The sequence below is a fragment of the Chroicocephalus ridibundus genome, chromosome 2 (genome assembly GCF_963924245.1).
Source record: "Chroicocephalus ridibundus chromosome 2, bChrRid1.1, whole genome shotgun sequence".
Lineage (NCBI taxonomy): Eukaryota > Metazoa > Chordata > Aves > Charadriiformes > Laridae > Chroicocephalus > Chroicocephalus ridibundus.
Window position 1 is genome coordinate 160,609,683 of NC_086285.1, and position 24,937 is coordinate 160,634,619.

The 24,937-nt window shown below is 41.0% G+C and overlaps 2 protein-coding genes across 3 annotated transcripts in view; one reads left to right on the forward strand and one right to left on the reverse strand.

The window, feature by feature from the left end:
• Positions 1-24,937, forward strand: part of TG (thyroglobulin) — a 160,122-nt gene that overhangs the window by 105,599 nt on the left and 29,586 nt on the right. The window contains exons 42-43 of the mRNA XM_063327567.1: positions 22,625-22,789; positions 23,538-23,705. Of these exons, the coding sequence (XP_063183637.1) occupies positions 22,625-22,789; positions 23,538-23,705 (333 nt within the window). The remainder of the gene's footprint in view (positions 1-22,624; positions 22,790-23,537; positions 23,706-24,937) is intronic.
• Positions 1-24,937, reverse strand: part of SLA (Src like adaptor) — a 90,405-nt gene that overhangs the window by 7,719 nt on the left and 57,749 nt on the right. The window contains exons 1-4 of one of the 2 annotated variants that reach the window (XM_063327568.1): positions 14,473-14,653; positions 9,142-9,235; positions 2,929-3,028; positions 134-220 (exon numbers count right to left, since the gene is read on the reverse strand). In XM_063327568.1, coding sequence (XP_063183638.1) covers positions 134-220; positions 2,929-3,028; positions 9,142-9,202 — 248 coding nt within the window. In that variant the 5' untranslated portion in view covers positions 9,203-9,235; positions 14,473-14,653. Of the gene's footprint in view, positions 1-133; positions 221-2,928; positions 3,029-9,141; positions 9,236-14,472; positions 14,654-24,937 lie in introns of those variants that run through there. The other variant, XM_063327569.1, reaches the window with a different exon arrangement.

The following is a 24,937-nucleotide window of genomic DNA, read 5'->3' on the forward strand; positions in this document are numbered from 1 at the left end:
GACTGTCAATAAATAAAATTTCTGCCTGTCTAGTCACTATTGGCATTGCTTTGATTATGCCACTGAATAACTAATCAGGGCACTGTACGTAGAAAAGTAGTGTTGAAAGACTGCAGGAAATGCATTTACTTACCCGTGGTAAACCTTTGCTACATATTTTCCTGGAATATAGTTTTCTCGACCTGTTGTAAGGGAATGGACTCTCCACCAGCCTCCTTCACTGTGTGAAAGCAAGAGAAGGGATATTTTCAGATGTACTTTCAGAGCTTGTCCTTATTTTAGAAATTAGTTAAGACATACAGATTAGCCTGTAACCTTCTGTCCGTGTTCCTGAATCTACATATTCAGAAAGGGACCAAAGTTTGTTTCACTAGAGTAGTTCCCTTTCTAAACCTACATTGGAATTAAATTTGGACGCAGAAATAAGCTACATTTGTTCCATTTAAATTACATCAGTAATAAAATATTTTTCTGTAGTTAAAAGAAGAAGGGTAAATAACTCAGTGGTTAAACCCTGCTGTGCTCTGCCTTCCCACAGCTAGACTTGTCCTGCTATCCAAGATATTCAGGTAATGTCCGAGTATGCTCTGTCTGGACAGCCCTGTAGTTACTCCTGTAATATCAGGGTAGGGACGCTCAGCAAATGGACCCTTGTCTGCCTGGGAACCGGTTTTCAGTCTGACAGAGCCTGCTTCATGGTTTGCTCCTTTCCTTTTCTTCAATGGGTTGCTGACCAGATTCCAATAAAAAAGCAGCACATCACTGCTGGGTCAGGAGCCACAGAAATTATGTAGATTGGGGGGATCATTGGAGGACATCTGCTTTGACTACTGCCAGCTAACTGCAGTTGTTCATCTGGTAATGAAAGGTGCCTGACAAGTGTGGGGAGTGGGACACTGTGCCAGTGGTGCTTATCTAATCCTGCCAACCCAGAGCGGTCACAAATAGCTGTGAGGAGCTGTGTTTTCTATGGGCATTCCATATATCATGTTCCTGGTGGGTTTGGCGGGGCTGGTTGCTGCTACACATAATTGCTTTGGTAGAAGGCTGAAAGGCAGCCGTTGAAGAAGCAGTATGTGCTGCCTGCTCTTGCTGGCTTCTCTGTGGTGACTCCTCATCACTCATGCTCTGGTCGTGCCTGCCATGCTGCTCTTCTCTTCGACTGCATTTTGCTCCTTCGAATGACTTGAGAAGAAGATTATGCCTACAGCTTATGTGTAGCAAGAGTCTGCAGGCAAGCAGTTCCTGTTAACGTCAGCACATGCCCCAGCAGGGAAGAACAGGTCCTACATTAGGACACTATGCTTTGCATAAAGCATTGGAGTGTCATGTCTTCTGTGGACAAACTGATTCAAAATAGGAAAAGGAAAGCTCCCATCAAGGCTTGCTTTGGCTTTTGTTTACTATTTGGAGAAGCTGTTGATCACTGCACAATAGGCAAACTTGATAAAAACTGCTGCTACAGAAGCCTAGTACTTTTAGAAGCTGTTCATCCAGTAGATCACTATGCAGCAAATGTATGCATACGATGTGCCACACACATAGTTCTCTTTGATACGGGCATATGTAGTTATGTGGTATTGTCAGGGCTCGTAGCTAATAAAAGCTGGGAGTGAGGCTTTAAGCTGGAATTTCCAAGCTAAAGCAATTGTTGTACCATGTCGTGGATGTTACACAAACTGCAGCAAGGTTTAAACAGCTAGAAGTTACCAGAGAAGAATTCCCCTGGTTTAGGGAAGCTCTCCATCAGCAGAAAATTCATCTAGTGGTATTGTCTGAGCCTTGTGACCTCTAGGTTCAGGGAGGTAGGGAAAGCACTTTGTCATCATAACAAAACTGCAGACATTCTGGGTCAGACCAAAGGTCCGCGTAGCCCTGTAGCTTGTCGCTGACAAAGGCCATTATAGGTCATGGTAGCCAGGAGAAGAGTCCGAGAATTCATCAATCGTCTGTGATACTTCTCTTAAGTACTTCTGTCCTCCAGCCATTTGATACTCTGACTTTCTCGGGTAGAGAACTTTTTTTACAAATTTAGAAATCCTCAGAGGGTTTCTCTGCTATGAATGTGTCTAGTCCCCCTTGAATCCGTATGCTCCACCAGCTGCAAAAATGAAATCTTTAATTTCTGTTTAAGCAGTGCAAACAGTGTCTGTGGGACCGAGTAACTTCTAGGAGGTCGCTGTGTGCCGATACAAGTGGTGCATAAAAGAACATTAGGGCTGCTGGCTTCCATTTTTCAAGAACTGTGCTTACTGTTGTGTGTGGAAATATTTGCGCTATGCTTAAGGTCAGTACGAAGTAGTGCTCTTAAGCCTACTTCCTTCTGGCGCTCTTCAAATTTTTAAGTGGAAGTGACTGGGAAATACTTTACCCCCCACCCTCCACTAAGAAACTGCAGAACCAATTAAAAAAATTAAGAAGAAAAAAAGCTGTATTTTTCATTTTATTTTTGTTAGAGATGCCTTAAATCGAGGGTGAAATTCTAAGACCTAATCATAACGGATTGTTCGTTAGATAAAAAGGATGAGAAAGAAAATAAAAGACACACACTTGACAGAGAAATTCAGAACAATTTTCCTTTTCTGTGTGATTCAAACTATTTTTGCTCTTACTTTGTTTTCCACTAACATAGGGATATACTTTCAACATTTTTTTTTTAGAGCACAATTCTGGTTTGAGTCCTACCTTAGAATAGAGTCTGAATCCAGCTTCAGAAACCAAGTCAGAAGAATCCAAGCATCCAAGAACAATCTGAAATCCCAAATCCTTAAACTATGGAGAAATTTACACCATGGCTAAGCATCCTTCCTTGCAAATTCTGAACTCAGTTCATGTTGCTGAACTGCATCCTGTTTTGGCCAGGTGCATAAAACAGAGCTTTGCATCAATTGTAACAAAACCTAATTTAAAAAAACTGGATCAACTTACTCTGACAGCACACGTAGTTTTTCCCCCATGTGAAATATAGGTTGGCTTATGTCTGCTGAAGGATAGTCATAGAGAACAGCAAGGAAATCACTCTCCTGACCTGTTAAAGAAGAAAGAAAATGTCACTTAAAAGCAAGATAGGGTTCTGAAGTAGAAATAGATTTTTCATTATGTATGTTATATTTTATGTAGTAGGTCAAATTGGAAAAAAATCTCACTCTGAAATGCTATTTGGTAAACATAAAGAGCTAAAGATGAGCCTATAACTTTATAAGAAGAATGGGAAGATATTAGAAATGAAAAAAGGTCATTTGGTTAATTGTAAGCAACTATTTTTAGACCACTTTTTCTAGTAATTACCATATTTCAAGGACATATTCAGTTTGAAACTAGCAAAATTAGTAAGTATTTATAGTATTAGGAAGTAACCCAGTTTGGTTAATGCCACTGCCTAAATGCCTCTAGTACAATTTTGAGCCAAGCTGATGCATTACGTTTAAGGAAAGGAAGATGCATGTTGAATTGTTCCAACACTGGTACTATTCAAAGGTAATAGTTTAGATCAAGGGCAATAAGAGTGTGGCCATTATTGCCCATTTCCCATTGCTTTTTAAAATTAGCTTGGTGGACTACTAGAGCTCTTTGTTCTCCCCCTCTTGTATGGAAACTGTCCTAGAGGCAGCACGTGATGCCCTTATCTTCAATTAAAGATGCAACAGGGGTGTTTATAATTAAATCATTGTACAACTGCAATTTGCAGAACTGAAGTCAATAAAGAGATAAGAAGACCTTTTACATCAGCTGGGATGACTCTGGGCCTTGCAGCATTGTGTAGGACACAGTCTGAGTCTCTTGGGTTTCTGAAGGATGGAACAGGCACTTTGCACAAGACTGACACTATCAAACGTTCAAAAGCACCTCAGGAGCTCCCTAGGGCCATGAAGATGAACAGAGGGCTGGAGCACCTCTCCTACGAAGACAGGCTGAGAGAGTTGGGGTTGTTCAGCCTGGAGAAGAGGAGGCTCTGGGGAGACCTTATAGCAGCCTTCCAGTACCTGAAGGGGCCTATAAGAAAGCTGTGGAGGGGCTGTTTGCAAGGGCATGTAGCGATAGGACAAGGGGCAATGGATTTAAACTAGAGCAGGGTAGGTTTAGATTAGACATTAGGAAGAAGTTCTTTACAATGAGGGTGGTGAGACACTGGAACAGGTTGCCCAGAGAGGTGGTGGAGGCCTCATCCCTGGAGACATTCAAGGCCAGGCTTGATGAGGCTCTGAGCAACCTGATCTAGTTGAAGATGTCCCTGCTTACTGCAGGGGGGTTGGACTAGATGACCTTTAAAGGTCCCTTCCAACCCAACACATTCTATGATTCTATGATCCATCAGGAATCTATGGTGTCCAGTAAATGCTGGCAAGTGAGAGATTCAGAAATGTGTTGTGCTGGGAGTTGTGAGCTCTTTTGCAGAAGTCCCGGCAAGAGAGATCATGTAATACGCTGCCCATGTTTGTCCTTGAGGTGGGTCCCTTCCCTCTGCACATTTCAGTACCCTCCACCGGCACACGGGGAGACAAAGATTTCCCTCTGCCTCCAGCAGGATCTGCACCCCATTCCTTAGTAATACCATCCAGCAGTACCTCTGCAGAGATGGTCTGATCTCCATACTTGCCCACTCTGTGCTGCTCAACAGGCACAAAAATGGGATTGAATTCAGGCGAGGAGGGAAAGAAATTACCCAGAGAGACAGACACGCTTTTGTGTCGTGTTGGATTTTCTCGTTTAATATAAATTCCTCGTCAACTTGTCTTTAAGGAAGACAGTTGTTTTAGGGAAACCTAGAAACAGCATCCTGAATGAATGCTGAGACGGGGACTGTGTTTTCAGCCTCTGTGTCCTGGGGCCTTACAAATAACTCAGAGTGATAACGATGAAAGGCTGAAGGAAACATGGAAGTCTGCAGAAAAGAAATATTTTCAAGAGGAGAAATTTTACATTTGTTATCCTTACAGCGGCGATAAAGAAAATATGTGTTAAGAAAAATGCTCCCCATCTGTGGTTTAAAGGAAATAAAAAGCTGTGTTTTCTCAGTTGATTATGAGTAGCTGTTTGTTTTTGTGTTATAGGGACCTGTGTTATGCAAAGTAGTTACCTTAATATTCAAACTGACTGTAAGCATTTTTAGTCTTGCTAGCCTTTGCCCATTGAAGTAGCCTCACAATAGAGTTAGTGAGCATCCTTATGGATATGTAGTCTGGAATAGACATTCATTAGTTTGACAGTGCACCATGGTTTTCTTAGTTGATTAGTGTCACTGAATTAAACAGGACTAGTCCAGTACCTTTGTATTAATGAGCCAACTGCCGTGATTAGTCTGCTGTAACTTATTATACAATTGGTTCAACTATACTGAAGAAATTCTGTGCTGAGTGTGCCTTTGATTGCTTCCCTGTTCTGCACTAAAAATCGCGACACCTTCTCTGTCTATGAAACTATTTAGTACCTCAGGCTAACGAGACCTAAGCATTGGTGCTGAGTCTTTTTCAACGAAGCAAAATCTTTACCTGTGACTACAAGAAATAAATGCCGGAAGGTATGTTGTAAGAACTGCAGAGTGAGGATAAAGTGCTGGCACCTAATTTCTCATTGCAGATTGTTTGAAACCAGTTCTACACGGAATGCCATCTTTTTTAGCTTAATGACAGTGCCTTTAGCAATGCTTTTTTAAAACTTGTGCTGTTTTTTTATAAATGTTTTTTTTCCATGCTGAAAGGGTGGAAAACAAGTGCTTTTCTGCTCTACTTCCTTGCGTACCAGCAGTTTGCATTTCGTTATGCACTACAGAGTACGTGACTTTTTCTCTGGCAAGATCTGCATTACTTTGCTTACACTTTCATCTTTATATCCGTTTTTGTTTCAATTTTGCACATTAATTTGTAGTTCTGAAAAGGAAGGAATTAATCATAGTGTTGGCTGCCCCATCCATGCAAACGTTACCTCTTAAACTGCATGTACTTATATTAGAGTGAAAGTAAAGGGGGTTTGTACTACCAAAACCTTTAAAACCTCACACTCCACAAACAAGACCTCTTTTTAATTGGTATTTAAATCAAACCTCACTGGGTTTTTTTGGTCATGTGAAATACCCCACTACACTCTACAACGTTTCACAAAACCCGTACTGGCTCCTTTCAAATACATAAGCCTCGAAACAGGGACTAAAAAAATTACCCTCTTTCTCCACACCTAAAATTTACAATGATCTAATAGATTTGATCTGATGAGCTCCCTGTACTTTTAAGTTGTAAAAGAAAAAAGAAGATTTGACTGAGTCTTTCTAACACAACCTCTCCTCCGCAGTGGGAGTGTAGGTTACATCTGAAATGGAACAACTCAAAAGTTAGAGTGGAAAGATCGAAGCACAGTCATTTCCACTGAATCAGGCGTTAATTCAGTTGGGTTTTTTTTAAGAGTAGAAGATGAATATGAAATATACGTTGGTTTTAAGTGTCTACATCCCTGGATGTCTTGTGAAGTGTGAGACTGAATATCACATGCTTCAAATTATTCCTTGTGCATGGACTAAGAAGCATGGTTAGAGAGGAGGGAGAGCGTAGGCAGAGCATCCGGATCCAGCTCATTGCCCCCAAAAAACGCTGTGCTGTGCAGCCGTGTAGTCCCTGTCTGGAGACGGAATGAGCTGCTCTGAGCTCAGCTCCCTGCATCCTCCCAGCTTTACTCTCCAGCAGACATACTGTGATTTATGGCATGGCGTCTACCAGAGAGGGTAAAGGAGGGCACTGGTGTGTGTCTGGGAGGTTGTCTGTGCAGCAGCCGTAAGGTGTGGCTGCAGCATCGCCCTGGCGTACCCAAATTAGATCTAAACCAGCCAGCTTGGGAACTGAGAGTTATGCAGGTGCAGCTCAGTAAGGATTAACCCTTGATTCAGGGTCCCAAGGGAGGAAAGAGGAGGGCTCACATCCCCCGATGACCCCTTGCTGCAGTAGTTACCCTGTTATCAGTACCTACGTTGTGTCAGGGATGCCCATACAGTGTGCTTTCAGATGGAGTGCAGTCATATTTGGAGTTCAAATGCCTCCTGGGGAAATGCAGCTTATGCACTCTTCCCTTTTTCAGGGCCAAGACCGATGCGCTGGAGGTGAGGAAAGCACAAGGTTTTGCTTTCAATGCAGCTCTCAGGCAGCATAAAGTGCTCATAGGGGTCTGATGAACACATTCACGCTGCAGATCAAGTCTGCAGACTCCAGTCATCTCTTTTCTTCCCATTTCTTGGTTATTCTTTCCTTTCTTTATTTCCCTTCTGTTTCAGTCCTTCCTTTTATTCCCTGAAATGAGCCAGTGTAAAACTTGCTTTTCCTAATAACTACTGGGACTGTTGTAAGTCTGTGGATTGGATCCTCCACCTCACTTAAGTCAAAGGTGGCTGTTCCTGGCCTGGGGGAAATAGTCTGTGCTTGGTGATGTGATTTGGAGCTTGATCTGCTCCGGAAAACAAAAAGATACAAACTCATTACATTAACCTCAATATATGCTTTTGGTACTGAGTTCCTTTTCGAAAGTCTGTTTTCATTGGATTTGGATGACTACTGATGCTTGTATTCCTGATTTTAATTACTTATATTCAAGCCATTATGAATAATGCTGGTCTGATTCAGAATAAGAGTTAGCTCCAGAGAGCTATGCAGGATTTTAAAGCTGCCTTTGGATGTTTACACATGGCTACTCAGCGCAATTTCGCCAGTGTGAGTGTCTGACACATCCTGCGGCCTTAGCAGCTCCCATGAAGCTATGGGAGACTTGTCCCCTCCCCAGGTGACAGCTGAAGGTCAGGCAGGATCCAAAAAAGCACCTTTCTAGATGTGCTAGACGTGTAGGAGACTGCAAGCAGATGGAGCCCTGGATTCCTAAATGGGTAATTTCCACCTTTAATTGCTGTGCTATCAATATGTTTTAGGGGTGTGTTCTATTTATGTCACTGGAAGGGATGCAGTTGGCTTTGGCCCTGCTAAATCCTGACTTTTAGCATGTGCAGGAACAATACAAACTTGGTCACAGCCACAGCGAGGTCCTGGTCTGAGTGCGTGCATGTCTCTGCTTTGTGGTTATGGTATTTGTGACAGCGGTTGCTGGGAAGGCCAACAAGAGGCACACTTTGGCACAGAAAAATAAATTGTCAGTTAATGTTATGGGCCTCTGAGTAGCCTTAACAGAACTTGGTCTCTGCCTTATTAGGACCTAGGACCCTTATCAGCTATTTCTTGGCCAAGCTAAAAGCAGGGCTAGGTTTCCTTCCAGCACTAACGAAACCAGGCTCATTCCCTATCTTTGTAACAATGAGAAGTACAACTGAACCATCTTTCATGGAAAGCCAAAAATTTTGATTAATGCTTTCCTCCTCTGAAAAAAAACAAACCAAAACAAAAAACCAAACCTGTTTTCTCTTCCTCACCTTTGGGGAGTGATTTATTGCAGCTCTTCCACCAGCTGTCTGTCCTATCGGGGCGTGAGAGCCGAGGCTGCGCTGACTCTCCATCTACTCGCTCGCAGGCTGGGAGTAGCAGGTCGCTGAATCCCTTTTGCTTCCCCCCTCAGATGCATGACCCTCTACCAGCCTATGGTGGGGGGGAGCTTTGCAACCTGATTTTTTCACACGTGGACGCGTAGGGCAGATGTGTTAGATCCCCTTTGGCAGCTTGGCCTGTGAGGTGTATTTCTGTGTAATCTTTGTTGATAAACCTGCTGACAAGTTGGCTGCGTGCTACTTTTAATGCAACCAACAGCGGACTTCAGGTTCAGTGCAAGCATAACATCATTAAGGTTTTTAACCTTAAATGAAGCAAAACCAAATTTCCAGAACAAATTTGTATAAAATATCACATGCAAGTATGTCAAAACACAGTATTTCTGGTTTCTGAAGTAGTGCTTCAGTGGCTTCTGAATTGGAAGGAATGTCTTTCAAGGAGCAGTAGCAAATAGTAGTTTTAATATTTGGGATCTTTAATTAAAGTACTTCTTGGAAAATGAGCTAGAACGTACGTAAAAATAAGCACTGTCTGAGGGTGCCCTCCTTCTCCCACAGCAGTCAGGCTCTTGCCTGCTTCTACTACGTCAGGCAGATGAAGGAAGACACATGGATGAATGTACCGTATATTTTGAACATCTTTTTCTCTTAAAAGAAATGAAATGAGTGCTTACCCATTTGGCTCGGCACATTTGTTTCTTCGGAGGCTCTCAGCGTTTTCACAGTATTTCCCATTGTGCTCTGTAATTCCGTCAAAGCTCTTCAAAACTAAATCAAAGGAGACATTGAAATTAAACATCAGTATAACACCTGCTGTGCTAACAGATGAGAAATGACCTAGTTGGTGTGTCTCCGACTTTATACAGTTTTGCTTTTGAGAACTCTTGTGTCAAACTCATGTGAGAGTTTTACATACTTGCTAAACTCTCACCACTTTGGTGCTTTTATCAGGGGAATAGCAGAAAACCACAGCTAGGGAAGTTGCTCAGAAGAACGCAGTGCAGTAAAAGTTTCCATTACCAGCACCTCAGCACAATAGGAAGTCACAGCAAAGCCATGCCCCTACGGTCATTTCATATACAAAATGTTCTTTTCAGCGTTTGGAGTTCTGAAGCTCCAAAGAAATTAGACTGATGGATCTGGTTTTCAGCACTGTGTCTATTATGTCGCCTTATTGCTAAACACCAAGAATGTTGTTCACTGGGTTCTTTCTGATGCACTTGTGTTCTCAGCGAATGTGGGTAATATTGTTTTTCCTCTTTTTTCTTTCTTTTTTCTTTCTTTTTTTTTTTTTTTTTTTTTTTTTTTTTAAGTAACACCTTGCCTCAAAGTTTTTGATCCCAGAACACTCCTCCTGCAGAAAGCCAGTGGTGCAAATTCTTCAGATGCTTGTCTTAAGTCTTGGTGGGTGTACAAGAAACAGTATGAGGCAACTGTGGAACTAAATGTTGTGAAAAGGAGCGTTCTTTCTCATTGCTTTACTGCACCCTTCATAATTCTCCCCAACAGAAGACAGAGAGAAAAACCCTTCGGATGTGGAAGGGGTCTCGTGCTATAGTATATTTTCAGAGGCAGAGGAGAGAGAGGAGAGTAAGTTATATCTGTTCAAAATTGTACGTTAAAGCAAAATAACTCAAACTCACTTGCTGACAGCTAATTATTTTTTTAAAAATATTTTTCCATCAGTTGCCTGGTGAAAAGCATAGCAGGAGCTCTAGCAGCATCGGGTGGGTATTTACTAAACTCTGGTGCAATTTGCATCTTTCAGTCTTTTCTAGCTTAAACATTTCAAAGATGAGGACTGCCTTTGGTGTATTGCTCTTCACTTACAACAGACCAGAGCCTGACGGTGTTAGCTGGAGAAGTGTTTAACTTGAGAAGCAGTACTGCTGAAATCAGACAGACTTTATTATTAATTGTCTTTTGGAATAAGATTGGCAGAATCAAGTATGCTGCTTAATACCATAATTTTTTTTATACCTTACAGCGAGTTTAGGGAGATACCCTACAGAAAAAAAATGCCGTTAAAAAGAAACAGAATTCGACTCTTACCAAATGCAAGTGGATCAGTGCTAAAACAGATGGTAATGCACAGTTTGACTCCACCTCATCTCATTTTCAAGCTTCTAAGTGCTTGTTCCCAAAAGCTCTTTGCGAGAAATCTCTATGTCACCGGCCAAATGGCACATCACCCTTTCACTGCCTGCGCTCAGGAACCAGCTTGTGGCGCATCTGTAGGATGCAGCTGTGCCAGTGTCTTTCTGACAACTGTCTGAAATCTGCTTTCACAAGACCAAAAAAAGTTTCACTGGCTGACATACGAAGTCTAGAAGCTGAATAATAAAGTAGCTTTAAATTTAATTTTTGGATATTTGGATACCCACATTTGAATAAAAGGGTCTCTCTTGACAACAAACACAAAATTATTCTCCATTAAAATGCACCTAAGTTCCTAAAACTGAAATCAGAATTCATTTTGGCAGGCACTGTCTACTTGCAAGATCATAATTTCTTGAAGTAATTACGTATATTTTTTCGCGAGACCCAATTTTAATTTTTTCAATGTTTTTCTCAGTCGTATCCCATAAGGAATAAGAGGTACATGCATAGGAATAGTGCAGCCAGCGCTTTGGCTACAGATACTATAGATGGTCCTGGCTCATCTTCAAATTAGCCAGCAGAATTTCCTGGGCATGGGAATAGAGAGCTCAACAAGGCTGAAAAAGTCAGACAGGGAAGTGGGATGAATACCTGGACAGATAACCTCTGCTGAGCTCTGTGCTGTAGTAGCTGCATTTTTGGAGTATTTGAAATGGGCAGTTCAAATCTGGCTAAGTGTTTAGTAAACAAGCTGCAGTTACCAAAACTTTTTTTGCAATTCCAGATAGGCGCCAAGCGTGGCAGCACAAATTTCCTATATTTTTATTTATAATTCTAACACCGCAACTGTTATTTAGATGAGAATAATACTGTAATTTTGTGTCACAAAAATATGGAAAAATAAAAATAATAAAGTCCTACCTCTATGTGCCCCTTTATTCTGGGTCTTGGTATTTGAGGGCCAGGAGAGCAAGTCATCCTACTAGCGATCAGAGTTGTGAGAGTGCTTTCAAGGGCTTTTTTCCTACTCTTAAGATACAGTGGATATGATTTTCAGGTGTGCCTGAGTCACTTTGGAAAGTGATACGTAGCATTTGTGCATCATGGAAAGACTTCTGAAAACTTTACCTCACACTTACAAACTTTCTAAAAGCATGGCAAGTTCAAGCAAAGCATCTTCATTTTTTTTTTAGATGGTATTTAGGGATCTAAACTCTAAACGTTGCTTTAAAAATACCTATCATGTTTTTGAAGTTTTGCTTATATGTATTTTGTAATTAAACCTCTTGCTGTCTAGTCCAGCGGTATTAAGTACCAAACAATTGGCATGTGCCTAGTTCATGTTTTTGCAGAGCACATCCAAAACTGTCCTGGCTCACTTCTGCCATACAAATTGTCACTTTATATGAGCATGACCTTGATCTTCTCAAAGGACCTCTGAAGTCAACAGGACAGAGTGTGCAGCTCAGTGCTGCTACTTTAGAGGTGGAAGAATCCGATTTACGGAAAATACAAATGTTACAAAGTACTTACGGTAACAGTGAAGAGCCATGGCGTTTTGGACTTTGATGTCACTAGCGTGACAGTTTACTGTGTCTCATTACATTTTCCATGTTGGTTTACTGTCACTAATTAACCATTAGTGGCAGCATAAAATCTTGAAAGGGAAAGAGAGTTCAAGATGTTCTCTAGACTCAGGGCAGAAGCGTTCAATAAAAATAAGCAAATGGAAAGCTGAGAGCTGATGATTCACTCATCCAAAGTGATTAAAAGGAAAATGACAGATATCATACTAGGTTTTACCACTAAGGCCACTTGTCATTATGCACCTGGGCAAAGTAAATGTGCCTACAGTCCCGTCAAAGGTGGTGGAGTGAATGCCCTCAGGTATGGCTCAGCTCTCAGATATTTGAAAATGAGATGGAAATGGAAGAAACGGGAAATTTTATTTGAAACAGAAGGGGCAGAATATTGTTTCTACTTACTTACTGCCAATGGCGTATCGCTGTTTTTAGAGTAAGTGTATGAATTAGTATTTCTAAAACAGCAGCGCGCATGACTCAAGCGCATGATAGAATTTAATGGCTTAAGTAGCTTGTGCTGGCATCAAGTATTGGCAGCGCAATACAAATCCATTGTGTCGCTATATGTTAAACTCTATGGTGTTTTTTCTGAAATTTTGAGATGCTCTGCAAAAATTGACTTACAGGAAACTGTAGAGCATGTTGTGGCCGAGCTGATTTTTTGTCATTCAAGTCAATAGCGGAACATTAATGTTTTTATATGATATGCTTTTGAAATCATGAATCTTCTCCAGGCAGTGCATCTCGCTTAAACTTGGCGACAGAGTTTGGGATATGAGTAGAGGTGGCATCTCTCTGCCGTAGAAGCAGATAACTATGCCAGATCCAAAGAAAATAATTCACAGGGGGTGGTTTGGGAAGAATTAAGGAGAGGTGATAGACTCTAACCTCACCTTGTCCTATCAACCCAACGCCCTGCATGGAGGAGTGCAGCTGCTGTTCAGCTCGGAGGAACCGCCGTGCTGCTGGGCTGCAAACCAAACTACCTGCGGGTGTACAGGCAGCTTTCCTCGCTCACAGGCCACCTCCTCAGGCTGGTATGGAAATTAGATTATTAACTGTTCAGGTCACATTTGCAGTCTTTCAAGCTTTGGTCCTTCCTCCACTTTCCTCTTGTGCACAAGGTGTCTAAGGAAAGCTGATAGCCACAGCTGTCTGTGAACACACAGCTAGTGGGTTTTAGTGATCTGTACTGCTTTATTTTTGCTGCTAAAAGGAAGGTGAGGAAACACCTACAGCCCCAGTCCTGCTTTGTGTCCTGTTTATCAGTGGCAGAACTCTCGGCAGATACAAACCCTTCACCTGTCAAGACTGGAATCTCATTGACCTACATCGTGCCTCCCAAAAGCCTGTGGTACAATTTACACCTTCCGTTCTTGCGTGCAGCACATGTAGCAATAATTTCCTCTCGCAGAATTTGTTCTCTGAGAAAACATGCTTGTGGAGCAGTTAAATAGCATGGCATATAGGAAAGTTCATTGCTTTGTAAGAACTTTTTCAAAGTTATATTTAAAATGATTGAGAAATAGTAAATATAAAGAAATGAAAATAATAAGAGAAATAAAAAGGCAAAATAAGCACCTGAGTAAAGCCCCTCTGCAAGGAACACTGCAGACTAGTAAAATCAGGACATTCATCATTCCTGAGATGCTCCACTCTATTTTATTTTTGTTACCTAATATTGACATCTATACCACCAAGGTCTCAGAATTTAATTCTCAGTAAGGTTCACAGGTAATGTCTGAATCCCGTTTAGTTTGAAAACGAAAGCACCAGCATCCTTTTATTTTTCACATGGGGGAAAAAAAAGAGCAGCTTAGATTTCAGAAACTGTGTATTTTTGTGTGAATTTCCCTTAATTTGTCTTTAATCAAAATGAGCATCCTTTCAGCTTTTAGACACTTGTACCTCTGCGCTTAGAAAGAACGATGTAATGCTGCCATCAAGGTAATTCAAATAAACATGCACCTATGAAACAACACAGAAATACCACATTATGCAAACTTCTAACACTTTGAATAGAAAGCCTACTACTCTGTCTGTGACATTTCTGATATTTTGCGTTATAGTGAGCTGCAGTTTCCTTCAGCATAAGGTCCTATGCATCTGTCTTACTGTGAGCTTTCCGTAGAAATACTCCTTGTCCCTTCTCTCTTTAGTACCACTCCTTATGAAAAGGATCAAGGCAGGCTTTTCTATTTCTACCTTTGGTGGCACTTGAAATCCACGGTCTGAATACTGTCATTGTTAATGAATACAAATAAAATCAAAACATTTGGTCCCATAGGCAGATAATCAAAAATGTATCAGAGCAAGGATTACCTTTAAATGCTAGGCATCGTATTCCAGATCGCAGTATTTCTCAAAAAAGCCGTAGTTATAATACTGCTCTCGTGCTGCCAGCAAGGTTTAGCTGATCAAGTCGAGGAGCAGCCGGTCGAATGAGTGTGTTGTGAAGTTCACGCTGTCATGTACAGCAGCATTTGCCAAACAGGCCACATACTTCCTCTCTGAGAAATAAGGAAGGCTCAAAGTGTTTGCAACAGATGAAGTTCCTGTTGCAAGTCACTACTCAAGACACTTTTTATCTATGGGCTGAGGAAAACAGGGAGATTTTCAACATGTTGCATCAGGGCTGGTTTGAGCAGATATAAAAAAAAAGAGCAAAATAACCTGTTTTACATTACTTACACAGAAAGGGTTTCTTTTTCTCTGTTTTTTTTTTTTCTTCCAAATTTATTTATCCAGTAATGTTCAGTCCCTAACTGTTTTGTTTTATGTAGTTTTGCTAGTTTTTTCAGACAGACAGGAAGAGGCACAAAAAATTTGTTTTCCATTCTTACTGAGCTGGATGGGAATGCAAGGTTTGCTTTTTTCTTTACTCTGCACTCCAAAACACCTCTGTCTGCAAATAATTGAAGCTCGATCTCAGCAATGAAAGATTGTGGAGAGAAAGCCTTTCTTAAGTGCATTTTCACATCAGCTGTAAAAAAGTACAGAAGCAGGAGCCTCAGGACCTCTCTCATCTCTGTGTCTGAGATGGGGAAACCAAGATACTAGCCTGCTAAATAACCCAACTGAAGTCACTCAGGAAGATATAGTACTGCAAGATGTGAAAACAGAAGTCAAAGGGATTTATTAAGGTTTGCCCTTTGCTTTTATAATCAAGACGTGATCTGAAAAGCTCATATATCTAATTTTGTATAGTAAAATTAAAAACAAAAAAACACATACACAAAAAACAAACATACAAACAAACAAAAAAAAACCCAAACCAAACAAACCAAACTGAAAACATTCCACCAGGAAACCCGAGTTCCTACTTCACACCAGAGCAGCTCTGAGTAGATGCTCATTGTAACGCCAATCAGTTTGATGATGAAAACTAAAAGTCGACGAGCGTGGGAGCTGCTGTGTAAGTGTTATTGGAACCACGAGACAGTGATCAAATTCCCAAAGCTGTGCCAAAATTTGGAGCTATGTAATTACAGGAGAACATCCTTTCTCTTTGATGGGCTGTGCTAACAGTCCTCACCTTGAAGGGGCAGGAAAGCATTAGGGAGCTTGATAAGCAAATCAGGCTACAACACACAGCCAGGACAGCATTACGGGAACTCTGGGGAGCTGTTTTTACCGTGCTGCCCCGTGATTATCCCTGCCAGTTACATTTTGATCCTTTAGGACCTTATTGCTTTCTTCAAATGACAGGGATGTGGCATGCACATTTCCTAACAGCATTCAGTGAATGGATGTACGATGTTTCTGGAGTTGCTAAAAGATCCCAGGCTGGGGGACGTTTGTGTGACTCATGGGAATAGGCAGGGGCAGAGCTCTGCCTTTTCCTGATCCTTCGCACCAATGTCTGCCTCAGGCTGGCTCTGACGGTCTTTGTGCCTTTGCGAGAAGTCACATCACATCCCAAAATGGGGCAGGTCTCAGACTGAGCAAGAAAGATTGGACACACTAAAGAAGAGGTTGGGCTTGCTTGGTAGAACATGATCCATTGGAAGCACAATAAATCTCAGCCACGGTTTGTACTATGCTTGTAGAGAACAGATGAGTTTGCGGTGGAGGGAGGTAAAGAAAATTCTCCATTTCCACATTGTTTCTGCCAGTTTCTGGTGGCAATTTACCCTCGTGCAATTATGACAGTGAGTTTTCCTGTTCAGCTAATAACTTGTTTTAAATGATAAGATAAGGCAATGTTTACATCTAAATGGAAGAAAGTTTTGATATGAATTAAGTGGGGCTTTATAGGTCATCTTAAAAGTGTTCATATCCTGTTATTTAAGTCACTAACCCGACACAGGCACTCAGTGAGTCGCTTGAGAGAGGAACGCTGCACTTGCAGGACTGCCTCTGATTAGAGCAAAGACGGATTTGCCAAGGCTCATGTATGAAAAAGAAATCTTCAAAAAGTTATTTCTGATAGAAGACAGAGGACCCTTTCCTCTCCCCTGTTTTTATCTGGATATCACAGATCTAGTAGATGGTTATGGAGGGAAAAATTTTTATATCTCGTTCTCTCTTTCCATTGATGGACTGGCCAATTCCCTGTCACACTTCATGTGCTAACGTTTGCTACATCTGGCACAGAGCTCATTAGCAGTGACAGATACTCCCCAAGCTGGTCCCAAAGATTTCTACTCCTCCCGGTTCTTGAGGACAGACTTTGTCTGAAAGCCTGGAAAAAAATAACATTAGTGTCCCCACATAGAGCCCTGCAGCCTTGGTGTGTTGTAAGCGCTTGCCACTGCTCAGATTTAGATGTCTAAGGAAAAGAAATGAAGGATACTGAAATACAACCTTGCAAGTAAAAAAAAAACCAAAAACAAAAACAACCCCCAAATTGACAACAACTTCTGAAAATACTTTAAATCCAGTCTTTTAGAGAAAAGTCTGTAGGAAAGAAGAGTTAGTAGTCACTTAGTTGCAGCTTGCTCATTTGTGCAGAGAGAAAAAACAAGATATAAACAATTTCTTTAATCTGGTGTTAACTGAAACCGAAGACATCCTCAAACAGAAATAAGGTGGAGTTTTCCTGTCAGTGGAGTGAGTATCTTCAGGCATGAACTGCAAAGAAGATTGCGGTATGCCTTCGTCGGTGTCTCGGAGCCCAGCTTAAATGCTTCATGCAACGTCAGGCTTTAGTCAAACACGAGCCATGTTTTAAGTGATAGGAAGCCCTTGAGCGCAGCAGTCGGGAAATGGAAGAGCCTTGGCTATCACGGAGGTCAAACCAGATGGTCCGACAGATACTTCTGGCTGGGAACTGTGTGCAACTGAGCCTGGAGAGTGCCTATCTTTAACAAATGAAATATTGCTGTACAGCTGGCTCTTTTGGGAAAGTAGAATTATCAGGACATTTCGTTGGCTTCTCTGTTTTCATTAGATATTTTTTGATCTCGCTTTTTGGGTGGTGTTACTGTTATTGTTGTTTGTGGCAACATTGCTGTCTATAGCGTGCCTCTGGGCAGACAGAAAGGCTGCTCCATAAGGAGTCTGCAGCCCTGCAGCCGTCAGAAGAACTGCATTAATTTGAAGGGAGTGGACGTGTCGAAGAGATGAACGTGGCTCGAGCAGGGTTTTCAGTTTCAAGTCAGGTTGGAAAAAACAAGAGGTCATGGTGTGAGGAGAGGAAGAAGATTTTGGCTTTACAGTGTGTGGGTGATAAAAACTAGTTGCAGTGAAGTTTCTAATCGTTAGATCTGTTGTGAATCAGTTTTGAAAAACTTTGCAGAAGTAAGTTTCCAGAGTAAATGACGAATTAAAAGACATTCAGCACTGCAGCTTATACGGCGATTGTCTTTTCCAGGTATGTTGGGAGACAGAGGTACAGCTTACACTAATAGTCCATATATTCTTTTTTATTGCCTCATCAGAATAGTAGCAAGGGGTGCTATTCAAGTAAAAGCTCCTGAACTGTGAGATATCTGAAGCAGAAAGCTAATGTCTGGCTAGACATTAGTTAGATGAGTCCAACAAGCGGAGGGAGAATTGGGATGGAGAGGGCAGCACCAGTGGAGATTTGTGAGCTATGGTGTCCCAAGAGAGAAGTTTGCAAGGGGCACCAGCCTCAACTCAGCTGATCACAGCCTAACATCAAAGCAAGAATTCATCTTCTTGCAATACTGATCTGCATTCGTCAGCTTCTCACCATTGCGAGCTGCAACATTTCCTAATATCTGAATTTCTACATTCTAGCTTAACCTCTAATTTTGAAAATAGAAATAAAGAAATGCTTGCAAAGCTGCCGGTCCCTGAACTAAATAGCACTGAAAGCTTTGCTGTACATTTTCAATGCCATAACGTGTTACAGTAGGTACTACTGCCCAGCATCGTAATGTTCCCACTCTTCCTATGAATTTAGGAGGACAGTGTAATATCACTGTTGTGGATTGTGCAACACAGCTGCAACTGCTTCTTCTCAGCAGTTCAGTACTGAATGCTTTCATCCAGGTCGTTGTCCGAAATATCATTGGAACTTCCTCCGATGACAGTAGGTCAATCTGTGAGGACAGCTGAAACAAGAACTGCCTGTGGCTTCAGTTCCCTGTCAAGCCCCTCTAAATGATGCTGAGATAGGAAATACCCTGTGACGGCAAGATGGCGAAAGTTCACAATTTTATTGTATATCTCATGTTGTTTATAGGTTTGCTTTCAAAAAACTACCCTGCAGGATTATCTGAAGATCTCAGCCGTTAGGTTTAAAAGTGAATTTTCTAGCTCTTGTGTTTATAGGTAGAGGAGAATTCCTGGAGAATTAAAAAATAGAGGACTAACAAAAAGAGCACAGTGTTTGTTATTTTTGAGCTGATCTCATGATTTTTTGGTTTCCTGATTCATGATTCTGTCATGTAATGGTAATATGGGTGTCATGTAATGGAAACGAACAGTTTCTCTGCTATTTCTGCTTCTGCCTAAACAGTCCTATTTTTTAAAGCAAACAACTCCTTCATTACTGGTTTCTGGGACTAATCACACAAATAAATTATAGTTTCACAGGGAAAGGGGCCAACAGAAATGCTGAGTGCAGCTATGTTATCCTCTGTGTCCTGAGCCTGCCTCTAATGTGGCTACAGTGTTTAGGGAAAATTTCTTTTTAATGTGAAAACTATAGGCTCAAAAAGGAAGAAATTTAATTCTGGGCCGTCTCCAGCTTCTGCTCTCACTTATTTGTTCATGAGGTTTTTTTTAGTGAGGATGAGGAAACAATGAGCCTGAATTGTGATGTGAATTTGAAAAACAGAGAACTGGTACAGTTTTGCTTGCCTAACTTCTGTGGTAAGAGAAGCCTTGTTTCCAGAGCCTGGAACTTATTTCAGATGCACCAGAGGAGGGAACATAATGGCATTGCTTCCAAATACTGCTTGAATGAGGTCCCAAGTTCCTCTATCACCCACTTCCAGTCCCAATGAAAATTAAACATGAATAACAGTATGAATAACAGTGGATACCACATCTCTTTCAAAGCCCAAAATGCAAGACATGCTTCCTGAACGCGGATGTTATTAAAAAAAAAAAAACAAACAAAAAAACCCAAACAAACTAAGGAAGTGGACATTACCATGGAAAATAGAAGAAAAAAAAACCAAGGGCACGTAAACCTGTTCTAACTAGTCATGCAAAAAAGAGAATATATGTGCAGCAAGAGTAAGGCTTCAAACAAGAGCTCTCCTCGCCTTACAAATGTATTTGCAGAAGTTTTGGGTTTTTCTTTTTCTCATTGAGCTTGGACCATATCTAATGCTAACCCATACACATCCAGTGGCATGACATGAAGATTTGCCTGTCCAAGGTTTTAGCTCTCCCTTTGCAGGGAGGACTTGTGGGATGCTTCTATCCAGAACCTTTTGCAGTTGTTTTTTGACTCAGTGCTTGACCCAAGAGTAGTCGTTCAGTTTGCAGATATCTCAGAGACAGGGGAACTTTGCACAGCTTTTAAAATCCTCGTGAGGAGATGTGTCCAAAATCAAGAACACATGAGGATGTTTTGCTTGGTCCCAGCGAATTTTTGGATTCTGTATGTCGCCTGATCTCAGTAGATCTTTCCCTATCAAACTTAGCTTTTTAATAAGGGAACTTCAAAATTTACACAGAAACTGCCACTTTCAAAATCTGTGAAACTTTCAGAATTTGGGAAACTGAAGCCCTTGTTGTTTTGGTTGTTGCTTTTTGTTTGGTTGTTTTTTGGGGCTTTTTTGTTTTCTTTTTTTTTAAATTAATGCTATTTAGAGGTACTGGATACTTGATAAAACATGCTGAGCACTTTCAGATCTGATATTGAAGAATAAGTTTTCCAGATTCATGGATAAATATTATACAAAACTAGATCTAACTTCTTTGCTATACCAAGGAGACACGTAATTCCTTGCTCCAAATGAAAAGCAAGGAAGCTACTCTTCTGAGGGAAGCTGGCATGCTGTGTTACCCCTTTTCTAGTCTCACCCATTCTAGAGGTGGGGAACAAGCTCTTCTGAAGGCCTTGCAAAAAAGCAATGTTCTCATTCTGCGTCCTGGGGACACACCGACACACAGAGATGCTCTCATCAAGAATAATTTTCTTTCTCTCTCATGACCAACTGAGTCAGTGCACCTAGTCAGCAGCTGGCAAATATTGTGCCTTACAAACACGAAATAGTCCACAGCAAATCCCATGTGAGGATAAAGCCCATTGCTCACTCAAGTTCTCATCTAAATTGAGGGTGGAAGTGAGGAATAAGACCAAGCAGTGTTTATTTCTTCTTCTTTAGACTTTCTGCTCTATTAAAACCAGAGATGGCTCTTCTATTGCCCCACGACTGACAATCTTAGCATTTTCCTTAGCTTGTCTGCAACCATCTGCATCTCAGTCACTAGACTGATAACAGTGCTTGTTTTCCAGATCCCTTAAAAAGGAAGAGAAAACTTTAAGGATGCTAGTAGCATTGGGAATTCTACATACAGTGAACTAAAAAGACTGTCTCTACATCCAAACAATAATGTCTTTCAATTATTTTTGGAAACATATTTCTCTAGTTGTGAGCAATGGTATCCTATTAGTATCAATGGGTCTGCTTGTTTGAAATATAAAAAATGTTCTGGGTGCTGGCCAGGGCTGCACAGAGTTCTTCAGGCTCAAAGGTTTGAGACAATTTCAAATTAAGGATTTGCTGTTTGCTTTCTGTTTCTTTTTAACTTGCTTCTGGTTTTATACTTTTTCAGACTTACAGTTATGCTTTGAGCAAATTCAGTAAGAAGTAAGTTAATCAGTTGAATAGATCGGGGTCTTTCATATCATGCATCTAGGGTTTGGGTTTTTTTTTAGAAGATGGAAGATAATCATAGCAGTTATAGTAAACTGATTTAAATGTTTGGAAATTAGTCATTTGAACCATGTCAGAGCTATTCCAGCCTTTGTGTTCTAGGTCAGGTCTTATCAGATTTATACTAATTTATCTGCATTTTCAATAAGTAGTTTTCATGGTTACTCAACAATGTTATCACAGAATCATAGAATGGTTTGTGTTGGAAGGGACCTTAAAAATCATCTAGTTCCAACCCTGCTGTCATGAGCAGGGACACCTTCTCCTAGACCAGCTCAAAGCCCCATCCAGCCTGGCCTTGAACATTTCCAGGGATGGAGCCTCCACGACTTCCCTATGCAACCTGTTCCAGTGCCTCACCACCCTCATAGTGAAGAATTTTTTCCTGATATCTAATCTAAATCTACCCTCTTCTAGTTTGAAGCCATGTTGTACCATCCTTTCTTGGCGAGGACTTTTTCTATGCTGGCACAGCTGTAGGAAAGAAACAAAAAATCTGGGATAGAGATTGGACTGTAGCCTGTTCTCTGATATTGATGTGTTCTGGCTCTGGTTGATCTTCTGCACCTCGGGTTAGCCTTTTTTTCCTACTACCTCTGCTTGTAGCTCTTCTAAACCTTCACTGCTCCTTGGGTTAGCTGTCTTAAAGTTTCTAGGTTAAATTTATTTACAGTTAATATGAATAGTTAATGCCCATTTGGTCTTGTACCAACATTGTCGTAAGTTATAAATAGCTCTTTTTCATGGATTCATTTATAAAGATCATATTTGCTCTCAGTCCTTGTTTATCACAGTTAAGGAAGTAAAACTTTACTTAGTCTTCTCTTGTAAGATGGGCTGTCCTTTCCCTGATGTGCCTCACAGCACCTTCTTCGTATTTACTCCTGTCTGAATGTGTCTCCTTCCAGCAAAGTTTTCATAAAGATTTGTGACTTCGTTATAGACATAACATAGACACTTTTCAGAGGTCTTCCAAAATAACCATGGCAGAGCTGGAAAATGCCAAACCTATCCTTCTCCCCTTTGCTTTCATCGTTAGAACTTGCTTCTTGTGATTTAAATACCAGTGTTTGACATTCTGCAACTGAGCAGATTTTCCTTCTCAGCTTTTTTACCGGGACCAGGTATTTTGACAGCATGTGTTGACTGGTATTGTCTTTCTTTTCCAGGGAGGTTCAGCTTTTTCTCCAGCATCTGTTATTAGTAAGAGGAGAGCACAGACCCAAGCAGCAGTCCTGGCTGGAGATGTGGAATGCCCTTCATCCACCACTGAGGAAATTGTAGCCTGCCTCCGCCAGTTGCCTGCTCGTGTCCTCAATGATGCACAGACTAAGGTACACCATTGCAAAATATATACCATTGGCAAGAAACCAAAAAGAAGCTTCTATTGACATAAAGATGTGAGGAAGCTTAAAAAATAAATTGGGCTGAATCCTTGTGAAAGAGGAACTTGACTAGCTTTGGTGGAGTGATGCTGATGTCCATGACATCCACTTCTGACCCATGAATACTCACAGCTTGATTGTCCTTTAGACTAAATTCCTTTTACCCTACTTTGACAATGCCTTTCATAACTAATCCAAATATAAATTGTACCTTCTTTCAGTCCCCTCTCATCTGCATATGGGTGTTAGTCTAGAGGAGAATCAAGTGTTTGCAGCTTCAGTAACTGCATTTTTTTCAGACAAAGAAGTGGGGAGGGATATCAGTGCTCTCTCTCTTAAGTGGGAGACTTGTGAAATCTGCAGTATAACTGATCCTAGATATGGATCCTTTACCCACAGATTAAAACTCTCACTGGCAATACACTTTCCAATCAGGACCTGCATAGAGCATCTCTATTTTAAAACAATATTGTTGTGACTCTAAGTCTATCAATTCTCTTGCCTTATTCGGCTTGTTTCAGTTACTGACACTGTCAGCAAAAGCATTGCTTCCTGCCAATGGTGGGTTTGCACTTACCCTAACTGGTCACTTGTTCACTTGAAGGCTATCAGCTCAGTTTTCTGAAACATAGGTAAAATGGAAACGACATGGGTAAGATAATTTAACTGTATTATCATTGCTTTTTTGCTAATCTAGCTCCTCGCTATAAGTGGTCCCTTCCAGTACTGGGGTCCAGTGATGGATGGAATTTACCTTCGGGAACCTTTAGCTAAAGCCCTGCAGCGCCCTCAACTTCGGAAAGTAGATCTCCTCATTGGAAGTGCTCAGCAAGATGGGTTGATCATCAGAGCTAAGGCAATTAAGGTAGGAAGAGGTCACTATTAATGAACTGATGGTATAACTATTATGATAGTGATGACGGTAATCATATGCAGCCAGGACAGATGCTTTTTGATTTCTACAATTTGTGAATTACACTCCATGCAAATATGCAAAGACATTGCCCATCTCCAGCCAGTGCTGTTTATGCTGATTAATGGCATTATCATATTTGTTGATTAACATTACAGGGGTATATAGGAAGATGTAAGAGATCAGTAATGATTTGGCATGTATTAACATGCAGCAGTATGTTTTACTGTCTCTGAAATCCTACTTATATTGCAATCTCAGTTGTACCTCACAAACAAGAAAGCAAGCTCGTAATTTGGTTATGAGGTTCTTCACTGTGCAGCAGGGCTAAGTCAGTCTTTTCCACGACAATGTTCGTGTTTTTTTTGTGGCAACCTTCTCTCTCCGTTGCCTTTAAGAAGTATATTTTCTTGTAAAGATGATTCTGAATATGGACTGGCTATGAATAGCACTGGCCTGATGTGTAGGCTAAGGTTTCAGGGCATAAACTGGTGAAATGAAAAAGAATTGCGTCCATGCTGTACTTTGGATGTAGAAGTCCTCAAAAACATGAAGGTCTAACCAGAGGGATTTTACGTCTTCTTGTGAACCCTCTGGCACTGTCTGTTCTTCAGACAGCATATCAACCTCTTCTAGTTCGTTTGTCCTTCTCTACGATGGGAACAATAGGACTTCCCTGTTTAACACAGCCAAATTAAATTAAATGTTCCAACGTGCTCAGACATACGCTAAGAAATTAACAGAACAATGTAACATGGGAGGGATAATTCTGAGGGTTATCTAAGCGAACTGCAGGTCAGTTGCTATCTTTCTTTAACTGTGTGGATTCCATCTTGCAGAAGGCAGCGAAAGGTTAATCCCAGCTTCTCTTTGCTGGTAGCCAATAATGCATAGATCAATTTACTTCAGAATTGATGACAAAATTACCCCTTTGAAAGAAGTCTTTTTGACCCACCTGAATAAAGTTCCTATTGCTTTGTCTCCACCACAAGTTTCCTGCTCTTATTTCATGTTTCTTTCTCTTTTGGAATAAATTAAAAGAGGAAGTCAGGCACAGGAAGTGGACTGTGATGCTGGAGGCCTGCAGATAACGATCCAGACCCTGTGAGAGGGGAATAAACCTCAGTAACCTCATTACAAGTCATGTGATGAAGACTAGGAAGTGAAATTCTTTTCTTTACCAC